Source organism: Macrotis lagotis, chromosome 1 (assembly GCF_037893015.1).
Source record: "Macrotis lagotis isolate mMagLag1 chromosome 1, bilby.v1.9.chrom.fasta, whole genome shotgun sequence".
Taxonomy (NCBI): domain Eukaryota; kingdom Metazoa; phylum Chordata; class Mammalia; order Peramelemorphia; family Peramelidae; genus Macrotis; species Macrotis lagotis.
In genome coordinates this window covers 902,239,878-902,253,649 of record NC_133658.1, presented here as the reverse complement: position 1 = coordinate 902,253,649, position 13,772 = coordinate 902,239,878, and the positions used below count along the sequence as shown (strand labels likewise).

Sequence of the window (13,772 nt, the reverse complement as noted above, 5' to 3'; positions counted from 1 at the left end):
ACTCTTTTCCATCTCTCACCTCACAATCCACCATCTTAGCAGCATCTCACATCTGTTCCCAAATCCACCCACAGAACCAACACTCTAATTTAGATTCTCATCCCTTCTGGCCTAAATGATTACACTAGTCCCTTAAATTATCCTCCCTCCTTCAAGTAGCTCCCCTCTAATCCATCTTCCATATAGCTGTCAAAGACATTTTCCCGGAGCACAAATCTGACTACATTAGGCCCCTTCTCATTAAATTCCAATGTCTCTCTATTGCCTTTAGAATAAAATAAAATTCTGTGTTTGGTATTTAAAACACTTTAAAACCCCAGTCATGCTACTTTTCTGACTTTATTACATGCCTTCCCCTTTCACATAATCTATGTTTTGGGGTCTTTCCTCACATACCCTATGGTTGAACTAAGATGGTCTCCTTAGTGTTCCCACATAAAACAATCCATTGCCCATCATTGATTTTTGCCTAAGCTGTCCCTCATTTCTGGAATGCCCCTCCTTATCTGTTCTCAGAATCCTTCCTTTTCTTAGAGACTCAAATTACACACCAGCGACTTCATAGAACCTTTTCTGATCTCATCAACTGCTCATGATCTATCCTCACCCATTGCCTTAGATCTATTTGGGATATAACTACAGATTGACTTGCTGTCCCCTTCCATAAAGCATGTGTTCTTTGAGGGCTTCACTTTTGTTTTCATGTACTTTCTGCTGATCATAGAACCTAGCTTATTATAAGATGCTTAATAAATCTTTATTGATTGCCTAATTCTGAGTTGGAATGTTAGAGAGGGATACCATAGAGACAAAGATAGTGCTATGGAGAGATAGCCCCAGCATCAGAAAGCCATGACTCAATGCCAGTCATGATCTCTGTCTTAGCCCCTTGATTAAGGGGACAGAGCATCTCCTCTCTCTCTCTCTCTCTCTCTCTCTCTCTCTCTCTCTCTCTCTCTCTCACACACACACACACACACACACACACACACACACACATTAGCACACATTGACATTTGACATTGTTGACCATCTTTCCCTCTTTCTTATATGAGATGATTCTGCCATGTGTCTAATTCCTTTCAGTCTTGATCAATTCATATCCATATTCTGTACCTAATGATGGATGTCCCCCAAGATTCAGGGCTCTCCTCTCAATCTGTACTCTTATTTCATGAACTCATCAGATCCCATAGCTTTAATAATAATCTTCTCTATGAAGATCTCTCTCTCTCTCTCTCTCTCTCTCTATATATATATATATATATATCATCTATTTACATCTATTTAATGTTTTAATAGATTTACATGTTTAATAATTTATATATTTAACATCTATCATATATTATATACAATATACATATTATATAGACTATATAATATATGTATATATACAATTATACTATATATTATATACTGTATATAGTATATATACACATATAGGAGACCGTATGTATGTGTATGGGTCTTTCTCTCATATACCGTATATAGTATATATATACACACATATAGGAGATTATATGAATGTGTGTGGGTCTCTCTCTCTCTCTCTCTCTCTCCTTTCTCTCACACTAACTTGTATGCTTCTATGCTGCCTCACCCCAGTAAGATGCAAAGCCCTTGTGGACAGGGACTACTTGATTTTCATCTCTGTATTCCCAGCAGTAAGTATACCATTAAATACATAAGTACATAGTTACTAAATAAACAGTGAATAAACAGTTATATTGATGTATGAATAAATAAAATAGCAAAGTTCCCCCAGACTTATCTCCTATTCTCTCCCCTCTGACTCCCTGTCCTCCTTTCTCTCTCGCATCCCCTTCCACAATCCCCACACCACCCTATATGTAGAAGGGAACAGCCAGCCATGACTTCCCAATCCCCATCACCTGCCAGGAGCCCTAGTCCTCTAATAGGCTCATGCCCTTGTTTCTCTCATGGGAAGGTAATAGGGTCCAAAAGAAGCTGCATTTGTCCCATCATGCCCCATTTTTAAAGTTAGCTAGGATAGACTATTGGATTGAAATGAAGACCTGAGTTGAATCCTGCCTCAGACATAGATGAGCTATTTGATCCTGAACAGATTGCACTGACTCTCTCTTAGCCTCAGTTTTTGCACCTGTGAACCAGAAACAATCACAGGGCCAACCTCACAAAGTTATTATGAAGATCAAATGAGATAATATATATGAAATGCTTTACTAACTTTAAAGCGTCAGAGAAATACTAGCTATTATTATTCAAAAAAAAGGTTATGGATATCTTTGATTTTATATCTCTTATGCTTCCCAATGTGCTCTCTCCCTCTCTCCTTACTAAAAAGCCATCCCATAAAGAAGGAAGTATGATCAAGGGAAAAAACCCTCAGCAAAACCAAACCACAAATCAGAAAAATTTGATATATGTTTCCACACTATAGTTCCCCACTTCTTCAAAGAAAAGGGTGTTGTTTCCACCACTTACAAAGAAATCCCTCCAAACTGAGAAATGTCACCTTCCACCCGCCCCTGGTCATGCCCACAAATCCCCACCTACCTGCAGCTTCTTCAACTGGCTGGTGACAGTGGCCAGGTCTCCCCCGGGGTCGACCCCCTGCAACTGGCTCTCCATATGCATGAGTCGCTTGTCCAACTCAGCAAAACTCTGAACCAGTTGGTCTGCCTGGCTGGCTTCAAACAGCTGCCGAGCTTTGGCCTGGGTGGTGCTCTCCAGTTCAGCCCAGCACTGCCGAATCTCCCCCAGTTTCTTCTGAACAGAGCTTGCCAGTTCAGGCTTCTCCTGCATCAGCTGCTGGCCCTCCTGTCAAAGAAGACAGGGGTGAGGGAGAGAGACCCACAAGAGACATGTACACATTGGGGATGGGAAGGGATGGGGGGAAGGGGGAGAGGAGGAATCAAAGCCAGAGTCAGGAACACTCACACCACAAGAAACAATAATGAGGGCAGATACACAAAATTGGAGAAGAGAGAGAGACATATAATGAAAGGAGGATACATGTAATCAGAGATACACACAGTCCCAGACACCCAGAGAGACACTCGGGAAATGAAAGAGACAGTGACACATGCACAACAGAAGACACACTCAGGGAAGAAAAACATGGAACACAGCAGAAGAGATAGAGGGGAGAGAGTCACAGGAAAAAAAAGGATCAGAAACACACAGGTAAAAAGGCAGAGACACATGAGGGAAAAGACAGACACAGGGAGAGGTATCCACACAGAAAGACAATCCCATAATAGAGTCACGCACCCAGGGAGATACACAAGGAAAGAGAACAAATAATATGGGGAAAAAGCAAGGACACAAAGATAAAGAGATAATAAATGGGTTGTCATTAGGGTTGGTTAAATGACTTCTTCAGGAAGACCAGAGGCCTGCTTTGTGGTTTCCTAAATCCACTAGATACCAGCTCAATTTGGGGCTGACCCCATGAGAGTAGGGTCTGAGGTCTGAATCCAAGGATTCTGTTTGGGCCTCACGAGGCTTGAAGCCAAATTTTGAAGGAAACCCTAGAACTCAGCATGTCTTCTGGAAGCATCCTGAACCCCTAGATCAGGGGAGGGGCTTAACCAGGAGTTGAGGAGAGAGGGCAAAAAGGAGGCCTTTCCCACCTACATCTCTAGAGCTAGAGAAGGGGGGACTGGGGAGAGTTCTGCAGAGCCCAGGTCTTCTCATCCATGAGCCCTACATCTGGGAGATATGTGCCACCCTCCCTCATGCCTAGGGCCCTCCAGGGAGAGAGGAAAGGAGAAACAAGTTGAAACCAGCTCCACTAAGGCTGTTCCCCTAGGCCCTCTGCTGGTGGATTTCATCCCAAAGCTCAGGCTGGGAAGGATTTTTCAGATTTGGAACTGAAAGGGAGCTTAGAGATCATGGATCATTTTACAAATGAGCTAAATGAGGCCCAGAAAGAAAGAGTGACTTGTCCAAGGTCACCATGTACAGTTTGACTCTAGTGTACATGACTGCCCTACAGCTTTCGATAACAACTCCTCATATTTCTCTCCTTAAGGTTTACAAAGCATCCTCTAACCCCAGGAGCTCTGTGAGGAAAGGGAGGTTCTGTGAGAGTGAGGATGCCCTCCCTCCACTCACCTTCTCAATCTTCTCCAGCCATTCCTTATTCTGGGCCAGTTCGGCCATGAAGGCCTGGTGCCGGAGCCATCGCTTCCGAAGTTTGTGACCCTCCTCCCGAGTGCTGTCCCGAGCCATCAGCATTTTTTCATGAATCCAGCCATCCAGCTGTACATGGGGTGGGGGATGGGGAGTCCTTGGTGAGGGACCCATGGCTCCCCATTCCTTATCCATCTGACCCAAAGCCTCTGGCCCTCCTTATTACCCATCCTCCAAACCAGAGCCTGCACTGAGACCTTTTAGTACTTAGGTTTCCAGAGCCCCTAAGAATCTTTTGGTTTTTTCTTTTGTGTTCCCCCTCACCCTGCCCCCCACCAATTTTTTTGCTCTGCCTCCTCCTTTCTGGCTCAAGGGAGACAAGTTGCAGGATTTGCAAGGCTGATTTTGAGAACAAATTTGAGGAGATTCTCTGGGCCCATTTTCTCCTTCTTAGAGGGGGGAGGGTAGTGGTAGAGGTGCCTCCATTCTCCTTAACCCTGATGGGAGGCAGGTGGCAGAAGACTGCCCTTCCAAGAACAAACCAACTCCAGCACCCACCCCACCCCTCATTCCTTCCTGTATACATATTCCCTCAGCCTGAATCCAAGCCCATCTCTCCAGCAAGAAAAAACCCTGAGTCTCTAGGTAAATTTGGTACCAGAGTTAGCAGCTCTCCCTCAGATGCCCTAGGATCAAAGCCAACTACAAGTCCCTCCCTCAAAAAAATAAAAGTAAAAATAAAAAACAACTCTCAGATCCAGATCTGCCACCTGGACAAAATCAGTTATACTCTTCTCCCTCAAAAAACCTAGAGCAAAAAGGGATCTAGGTCTCAAACCAGCCCCCCCCCCCCATTGAAGCAGAGCAGTGTGATCCAGGCTTCTTACTAGACAAATTGGCCATAAGCCCTCTCTAATCATAGATACCCCTCAAAAATATAGAGGTAGATATAGTCCATCCCTTCCAAGGCAGAATTAGTTACAGGTCCCACCCAAGCTAAGTCCAGATCCAGGACCCCTAAGCAAACCTCTCCTCAATCACAGCCACACTTAGGTTAACAGTCCAGGAAAGTCAGTCATTAACCTTTTGCTAACCTATGGCCAAATTTAGGTCAGTCCTCCTTCACCCCCTCCCCAAGTCATAATGTATCTCCACTTAGAAAAAAAAATCAAGGAAAGATTCAGTTCTTGTCACCCACTCCCCACCCAAGTTCATCACAACCCCTCACCAAGAGCCACATCCAACAGGCCAAGATAGTCAGACACCCCCCCACCCCCACCAAAAAGCCAACCACTGCCCAGAAACAAGTCTAGTTCATCACTTGGGGAAAATAAGTCACAGCTCCCCCTCTCCCTCTCCCCACCCCAAACACTACCACCGCCAAGGCCAGGCCCAGCTCTCTCCCCATTCTGGACCAGTTATGAACGTCATACGCACCAAAGACTTCGCAGCCACCCCCCCCCCCCCAAATCCCACAACACCTCCCCCAGGAATAGATTCGCGGACCCGGCATTCTCCCCACCCCCGGGCAGCTTCAGAACCACGGATAGTTCCCAGGGGGCAATCAGATGACCAACTGCCCCCCTCCGGGGCTAACTGAATAAGAAGCTGCCCCCTCCCCAAAGGCCTGTCCCAGCAAGAACTGCCCCCCCCCCCCGCCTCTAGGGACCAGGGCAGTCACGCGTCCCTCCCCCACCCCCACCCCGCAGGTTCAGCACCAAGGACAGCATCCTCGCGGGGGGCCCCTTCCCGCCCTCTCGGGGCGCACGCGCTCTCTCCTCCCCCACCCCAGCTCCTTCCCGGGGGCGCGCTCCAGCCCCCTCCTCTACGCGCCCCCAGCCCAGAGGCGGCGCGCGGTACCTGCGGCGGGCGGCGCTCCCTGGGCCACTGCAGCACTGGGCACCGGCAGCCGCGGCGCGCGCGTGCCCGCCCGCCCCTCCCCTCCCCACCCCCAGCCGCGGTCCCGCAAGTGCGCCGGCTGGTCCCCCTCCCGCTTCAGGTCTCTGCGGGTGCGCGCACGGGGGAGCCCCGGAGCGGGAGGGGATAAACGGGGGGTCCGGAGCGGGGCTGAGGCGGGACGGGGCGCCCGAGGGTGAGGAGGGCACGGGGCGTCCCCTGGGGGCGCCCCCACTGTACGGAGAGGAAACGGGCTGTCAGGGTCAAGGCACTTATCCAAGGTCACCGAGCTAAGGGCTGGGGAGAAGCGGGGGGCAGGGAACTGGGGGTGGGGTGGAAGGGGCCTTCGGGTTCCTCTCGTCCCACCCGCCCCTTGTACAGACGAGGAAACTGAGGCCCAGAGAGGAGAGCCGGCTTGTCCAAGGTCACGCGGGGAATAGGCCACGGGGAGCATCTGAACCCAGGCCCTCTGACTTCAGACCTGGAGGGGGCTGGGCAGGCGGAGAGCTTGCCCGGGGAGACCGGGGGAGGCACGAGGAGGCGGGGGCATCTCCCCGCGCCCGTCTCCCAGGGCATCCCACCTCCCACCCTCCAGCCGCGGGGCGCCTGCTCCCGCTCCCCGGGACAGCGCTCCCCCTCCCCGCAGGTCCACGTGCCTCCGCAGCGACACGCGCAGGCGGGGTCTGCGTTGCTAAGGAAACGAGGTTGTCGGGGCAACCTCCTAGCCTCGCCTCGCAGCATTCTGGAAGAAGCATGGGATGAGGGCGCCGTCTGGCGGCTCCAGTCAATTCTCTACCCCCCCCATCCCCCATCCCTCCTCCTCCCCCAGTCCTGCAAAGGAAATCTGGGGAGAAGTGTGTGCGTGCGTGCGTGCGTGCGTGTGTGTGTGTGGTGTGTTGGGGGGCAAGGTTGACTTTCCTACCGAAACCAGGGGACTCGATCGCCAGAACTCCTCTGGCTCTCTCCAGCCTATTCCAGGAGAGTCTAATCTTGATTTTTCCTGAAGCAGTTTGGAATTTTCCCCCTCTGGTTCATCTCATCCCAGCTGCGCCCTCTCACCCCCCGCCTTTTTTTTTTCAGCTGAGGCTCCCTCAGGGAAGGAGCCATCCAAGGCTGTCACCCAGAGTGTCCCTTCCTTTCCTCCCCCTTACCTCCTGACAGTCTCTTAGAAAATGCTGCAGCTCCAGATGATCACAGAGACGCTGCATCCACTGCTGGGCCCGAAGCTGAGTTTCTTGGCTCCTGGGGGTGGGGGAGGGGGTGCTCGGTGCCCCAGGGACCAGGGGGACCGTGGGGGGATTGGGCAGGGATTGGCAAGCAGAGGAAGGGGAGCGGAAAAGGGAACTGGGTGACAAAGCACTGTGGACTGCCATCACAGATGGAAGAGACAGGGACAGGGACAAAAGGGACAGAGATAGTGAAACAAGGGAAGGAGCAAAGGCCAGGGAAACAGCTGGAGAAAGAAAACAGAGAAGGCGGGGAGCAGAGAAAGAAAGAAGAGAGAAGCAAGCCATGGAGTTGGAAGAGATGAGGAGTTAAGGCAAAGTAATGAAGGAGAATGTGACAAAGAATTGGGAGTTTAAAAAAAAGAGAGAAGTGAGAGGGGGAAGAGAGACAGAAACAGAGATAAACTGATAGAGACAGAGGAGGGGGAGACAGGAGAGAAGAGATACAGAGAAGAGATAGAGAGAGGAGAGACAGAAAGGAAAGAGGCAGAGAGACACAGAGAAAGGGGAGAGACAGGAGAGAGGCAGAGAGAGAGGAGAAGGGAGACAGGCAGAGGAGAGAGAGACATACAGAGAGAGGAAAGACTGGGGAGGAAGCTACAGAGATCAAGAGACAGAGGGTAGGATCCAATACAAGAGAAATGCAAGAAATAATAAGAGACAAGAGGCAGAGGGGAATGGAATGAAATAGAAATAAGACAAAAAGGGAGATGGAGAATAAAGACAAAATGGCAGAAAAGCTAAATGGTCGGAGATGAACAGAGAAAGGAATAGGGAAAACTAATAGCAAATGAGAGACTGAGGAAGACTGAAACAATTGAAGAAGCAGAATAAGACCCAGTGAGGTAAGCAAAGAAAAGCAGAAGAGAGAAAAGAACAGAGATGGAGAGGCAGACTGACTAGAGACAGAAGATTGAGGGAAAGACAAAGACAAGAAGGAGGAGAGACAGAGACAGAGAGAAGGTAAGGGGGAGACAGCCCTACCAGTAGATAGGAAATGGTGGTAATGAATGGAGAGATGCAGAGCAAGAGGAAAGGAGGTCGAAGCTGGGGTACAAAACCCGGAATTCTGGACACCCCAGACAGGTGAGGGTGAGAGCCCATGGATACCAATAAAGACCATGAAGGGCCAGGCTGCTCCTCAACCACCCCCCCGGGGGGTCCAACTGGCACAGATTCAAAGTGAGCCCTAGATTTTGAACAAGGAGAGCAAGTCCAGGTCAGCCTCAATGGGGACATGTCTGGAAATCCCAGACCATGTGAAGAAGCCCTCGTTTGCTTTCTCTCCCGTGAACAAAGATAGAAACACAGAGAGGGCAAAACAGAGACAAGACATCAGAGGGAGGGAAGGAGAGAAAATCATTTAGTATTAGAAAAGAACCTCCAGAGAGGGGGAGATAGAAAAAAGAGGGATTAGCAAATAAGAAGGAAAAAGGAAAAAGTCATTGAGGGAAGAGGACTGAGAGACAGACAAAATAGAAATGAGACAGGAAAGGTGACATGGGCTAAGGGGAAGAAAAAAAAAGGAGGGGGAGGAGAGGAGAGAGAAAATCAGGTGAAGGAGAGAGGGGGAGAGAAATAGATATACAGAGAGAAACAGTGATGGGCAGGGAGGGAAAAAGAGAAGGGAGCTAGAAGGAAGGAAAGGGGAAAAAGGGAGAGAAGTAGGAGAGAGACAGAGAAAGAGGAAGGAAGGGAGAGAGGAGGGAGAGAACCAAGAGGCAGAGACAGAAAGAAAGGGCACGGAAACGCACAAGGACCATGAGACACAAGAGACAAAGCTGGGGCCTGTCCAGGTAGGATCAGGGAAGTGGAGCCTGTTGTCACCCTAACATCCCTCCCAGGCAAGTTCTTGGGTATGGGGGTCCCAGCAGGATCTCCCTTCCCAGACCAATGGAGCATGCACAAGGGACACAGGGCTCAGTAAGGTGTCAGGAGCCCCTACTTTTGCAGCAGCAGTGTCCCATGCTCCTGAGCCTTCTCAGCATAGATATTTCCCTGTCTTCGCAGGATGTCTCCTGCCTGTGCGGCCAGCTGGATCTTCTGTAGGTTCAACTCCAGGGTGGTCAGAAAGTCCCGGTGACGTTTGATGGCCTCCACTACTGTTTCCACTGTCCCAGGTACCTCTAGGCCTGATAACGCTGTCTCCTGTGGAGTAGGGAAGGCAGAAAGAAAGAAGGGAAGGAGGGAGGGAGGGCAGGAAGCAAGACAAGGAGGAAAGAAGACCAGAAAGAAGCAAGGAAGGAAAAAGGAAGGAAGGAGAGGAAGAAGGTGGGTAGGAAGGAAAAAAGAAAAGAAATGAAAGAAGGCAAGAAGGAAGGAAGGAAAGAAAGAAGGAAGGAAGAGTAGGTAGAAAGGAAACATGGAAAGAAGGAAGGAAGGATGGATGGATGGATGGATGGATGGATGGATGGATGGATGGATGGATGGATGGATAGAAAGAAGGAGGGTAAGAAGGTGAGGAAAAAAGGAATGAAAGAAGGCAGTAAGGTAGGAAGGAAGGAAGGAAGGAAGGAAGGAAGGAAGGAAGGAAGGAAGGAAGGAAGGAAGGAAGGAAAGAAGGAAGGAAGGAAGGAAGGAAGGAAAGCTTTATTAAGTGCATATATATGCCAAAGAAGAAGTCTCAGTGGATAGAGCCCTGGATCTGGGGTCAGCCTCAGACACTTAGTGGCTGTGAGATCCTCAGAAAGTCACTTAACCACTATTTGCCTTTATTCATTTGCCTTAATTCAAAGATACTCCAGTATCTTTGCCAAGAAACCCAATGGCCAGCATTGGCATGCCCTAGTCCACCAAGAGTTGGACAGGACCTAACAAAACAATTGGCAAACATGCTACGTGCTTTACAAATATTATTTAGTTTGATCCTTATAACAACCCTTGGGGGTAAGGGACAGGGAGGTTATTACAATCCCCATGAATACAGTTGAATGCCCTGAGCAGAGGTTAAGTGACTTGCCCAGGGTCACACTTAGTGTCAGCTGGATTTGAACTTAAATCCAAATCCAAACTACTGCCTCCAGAGTGAAAGTGAAGGGTTAATAAGGAAGGGGAGCCACCCTGAATAATTCTCACACTACCAGTCCTGTAGTCCACCAACTGAATGCCCCCCCAGCTATCAGATAATGCAGTCTACCCTTTCCCTCCAAGCAAATGCACAATAACACTCCACCCCCAGTAAATCCACATTATCTTCCCCAGATACCCATAAATCTTGCCAGATCATTCAAACAAAGCCCAATTTCAGGGAGCACTTGTGCCCCCACCTAGTCCCTCCCCCCATCATGGACTCATGCGGCCTAGCATCACCCCACCTGGTTGTGGAGTACAGTATGGGCCTGGCGCACATCTCGAAGGAAGAGTTGGTAGATGTGGGCTTGGACCAGTGCTTCCCTGCGAGCTTCCCACAGACTCAGCAGCTTCTGCCAACCCAGTTCCAAATGGGGCAGCCAGTCCTCCAGAGCCAGCTCAGGCCCCAGCTCAGCCCCATCGGCTGCCAGAGCATCTCCTGCCGCCTGGATCCGCCCAAAGTCTTCCTCCCGCCGGTCCATTTCTTCCTTGAGGGCAGCATGCTGGCTCAGCAAGGTATCTGCCTCCTCCAGGGAGCCTGGCAGCTGCCCACCACTTGCTGACTCCTGGGCATGCACCAGCCAGTCAAGAAAGGCATCGAGGTCATGCAGAAATCCCTGGAGCCGACTAGCAGTGGCCAGTGCCTCGCCACAGTTCCGAGCAGCGTGGCCCAGGGCTGCCCACTCACTGTCCAACTCTTCCAGCTCTGGCTGCAGCCGAGGGGCCTGGGCTGGGTAGCGGGCCACCAGAGCCTCCCCCTCCTCTCTCAGAGCCTGCAACCTGGGCTCCAGTGCAAGGAGAGTTGCGTCAAGGGAGCTGAGCAGGCGCTGGAGGGCCCCCCCGGCCCGGGGCGCACTCTCCACTGCCATTCGCCGCTCTCGGACCTGACTCCTCACCTCTGCACACTCCAGCAGGTGATTTTGGACAGAAAGAACCAAGTTCACCTCCTCCTTCCGCTGTTCCACCAGCTCTACAATGCTGTTCCACCTAAGTCACCGAATCACAAAACAATAAAGCTATTGGGGAGCTTAGAATCCAGAAAAGTCCAGGCTGGAAGAGAACTTGGAACAGAATGTCAATTGGGAGAGAGATTAGGAGACAGAACAGATTCAAAGGAGTCAAGGTGGAAGTGAGAACATGGAACCCACTGGGGCTTGAGTGAGCTTGAAATGGGATATCAGAGTTGCATAACATCTGAAAAGCAAAAGCACTTAGAACAAAGAATGTCAATGCTTGTAAAGGAGCTTAGAACACAGAATGTAAGTTCGAAGGGAGATGAGAAGACAGAGCAGCAGGGACTCAAAGGATGTGTAGTACAAAGAATGTCAGGGCCTAGAATGGAGGTGAGAATATAGACCCCACTGGGCTTTGAGTAAGCTCGCAAAGGAATAGCAGGGTTGTCTAATATTAGGAAAAGAAGAGCACTTAGAGCAAGGAATGGCAAGAATTGTAAAGGAGATGAGAGCATGGAATGTCAGTTGGAAGGGAACCTAGACCATAGAACGTCAAGGGTCAACAGGAGCTTGGCACCAAGAACATTACAATTGAAAGAGAACTCAGAGCAAAAATTGTCAGAGCTGGAAAGGAGCTTTGAACAAAGAATGCCACGTGCTAGATGGGAGCTTAGAATATAGAATGTCAGGGCTTGAGGGAAGTTTAAAACACAGACTAGCAACTCAAAGGAGCTTAAAGCACAGAATGTCAGAACCAGAAAAGAAGTTGGAACATGGAATGAAAGGGCTGAAAGGAACCTTGGAACATATAATGTCAGGGCTCAAAGGGAGTTTGAAGCAAAAAAATATTAGAACTGGAGACAACTTAAAATATATACTCCAGAGAGCCAAAGAAAAAATCATGAGCCAAAGAGGGGCTTAGAACATTGAAGAGCAGAGTAGAAGGGGAGCTTAGATCATCAAATGTCAGAGCCAGGAGGACTTTTGGAACAAAGAATGTCAGAGACTACCCAGAGAATACTGGGAACAAGACAAATTAGAACAAAAGACCATCTACCAAAAGAAATTTAGAACACAGATGACAAGGCAGGAAGGGCATTTTGAGTACAGAATATCAGCATTTAAGTGGAGTTTAGAATAAGGAACATCATAACCTAGATGGAAGTGTAAAACAGAGAAGACAGATCTAGAACACACAACTTAGAACACTTCATTTCTGAACTGGAAGAGAACCTAGAATACAGAACTTTGGAGCAGAAATACAGCTTTGAGCACAAAATGTCAGAGCTGTAAGGGAGCTAAAAACACAAAACATCAGAGCTAGAGGGTAGTTAGACTTGTCCTAAGCTACAGATCTTGACTCCTCTGCTCAGAAACCATCAGTGGCTCCCCCTGTTGTCTTGAGGATAAAATACAATTTCCCATTCTGACATCGTAGGCTGTCTTACAACTTGGTCCAACCTACCAGTCCAGTTCCATTTCAAATGACTCCCCATTCTGGCTCTCTAGATTCACCTCCCACCTTCATGTTTTCCTCGGGACTACCTCCCTCCTGCTTGGAATGTAATCCTCATCTATCCCTCTCTGAATCCTTCATTTCCTTCATGTTGAAGTCTGGCTAGTCAGGTGGATAGAGCCTTGGCCTTGGAGTCAGGAAGATGGGAGTTCAAATCCAGCCTCAGACATTTTATACCTACTAGCTGTGTGACTTTGGGCAAGTCACTTCACCCTGATTGCCTCGCATCCAGAGCCCACTCCAGTCATCCTAGTTCATACCTGGCCACTGCACCCAGATGGGTCGGGAGGAGAAAAGTGAGACTGGTGTCCCCTCACTTAAGTCCAATTCACCTGCTTGTCATGGGATCACCTCCCCTGATGTCATGGTCTATTTTTTTAGGGGTTTTTTTTTTGCAAGGCAATGGGATTAAGTGACTTGCCCAAGGTCACACACCTAGGTAATTAAGTGTCTGAGTCGTATTTGAACTCGGGTCCTCCTAACTCCAGAGCGGGTACAATCCACTATGCCACCTAGCTGCCCGATGTCAAAATGGTCTTCGAGAAAGGAGAAGGAACAACCTCCTTGAAACCTTTTCCAGTCCCCTTTACTTGTCACCGGGTTTTTTGTGTATATATATATATATATATAAATTGTATTTATTGACAGCAATATCTCAATCATATACTCTCTTCCGGAAAGAATGGAAACTTTCAGAGGACAGGATGGGGTCGTTTTTGTCTCTGTAGCCTTATGCCTCAGCCACAGCCTCACCCTCACAATGTCTTTTGATTGAGGTCACACACAGAGGAGGCGGGAGAGGTGCCAGGAAACTCACCTGCTGTTGAGGTGGTCTTGGCAGGAGCGCACCTCCTCGGAGCTGGGATGCTCCCCTTCCACCAGCTGCTGGACCGTGTGATTCACATCCAGCACCCGACCCATCAGACTGTTCATTTCCTGGTCCAGACTCTCAAACCTGCCAGAGAGGATGCTCAGACAGGAGGGCAGACCTGT

The 13,772-nt window shown here is 49.2% G+C and overlaps 1 protein-coding gene across 1 annotated transcript in view; it reads right to left on the bottom strand.

Moving 5' to 3' along the window:
- Positions 1-13,772, bottom strand: part of SPTBN4 (spectrin beta, non-erythrocytic 4) — a 47,923-nt gene that overhangs the window by 22,278 nt on the left and 11,873 nt on the right. The window contains exons 13-18 of the mRNA XM_074219087.1: positions 13,597-13,734; positions 10,556-11,297; positions 9,187-9,389; positions 7,167-7,257; positions 4,102-4,248; positions 2,539-2,802 (exon numbers count right to left, since the gene is read on the bottom strand). Of these exons, the coding sequence (XP_074075188.1) occupies positions 2,539-2,802; positions 4,102-4,248; positions 7,167-7,257; positions 9,187-9,389; positions 10,556-11,297; positions 13,597-13,734 (1,585 nt within the window). The remainder of the gene's footprint in view (positions 1-2,538; positions 2,803-4,101; positions 4,249-7,166; positions 7,258-9,186; positions 9,390-10,555; positions 11,298-13,596; positions 13,735-13,772) is intronic.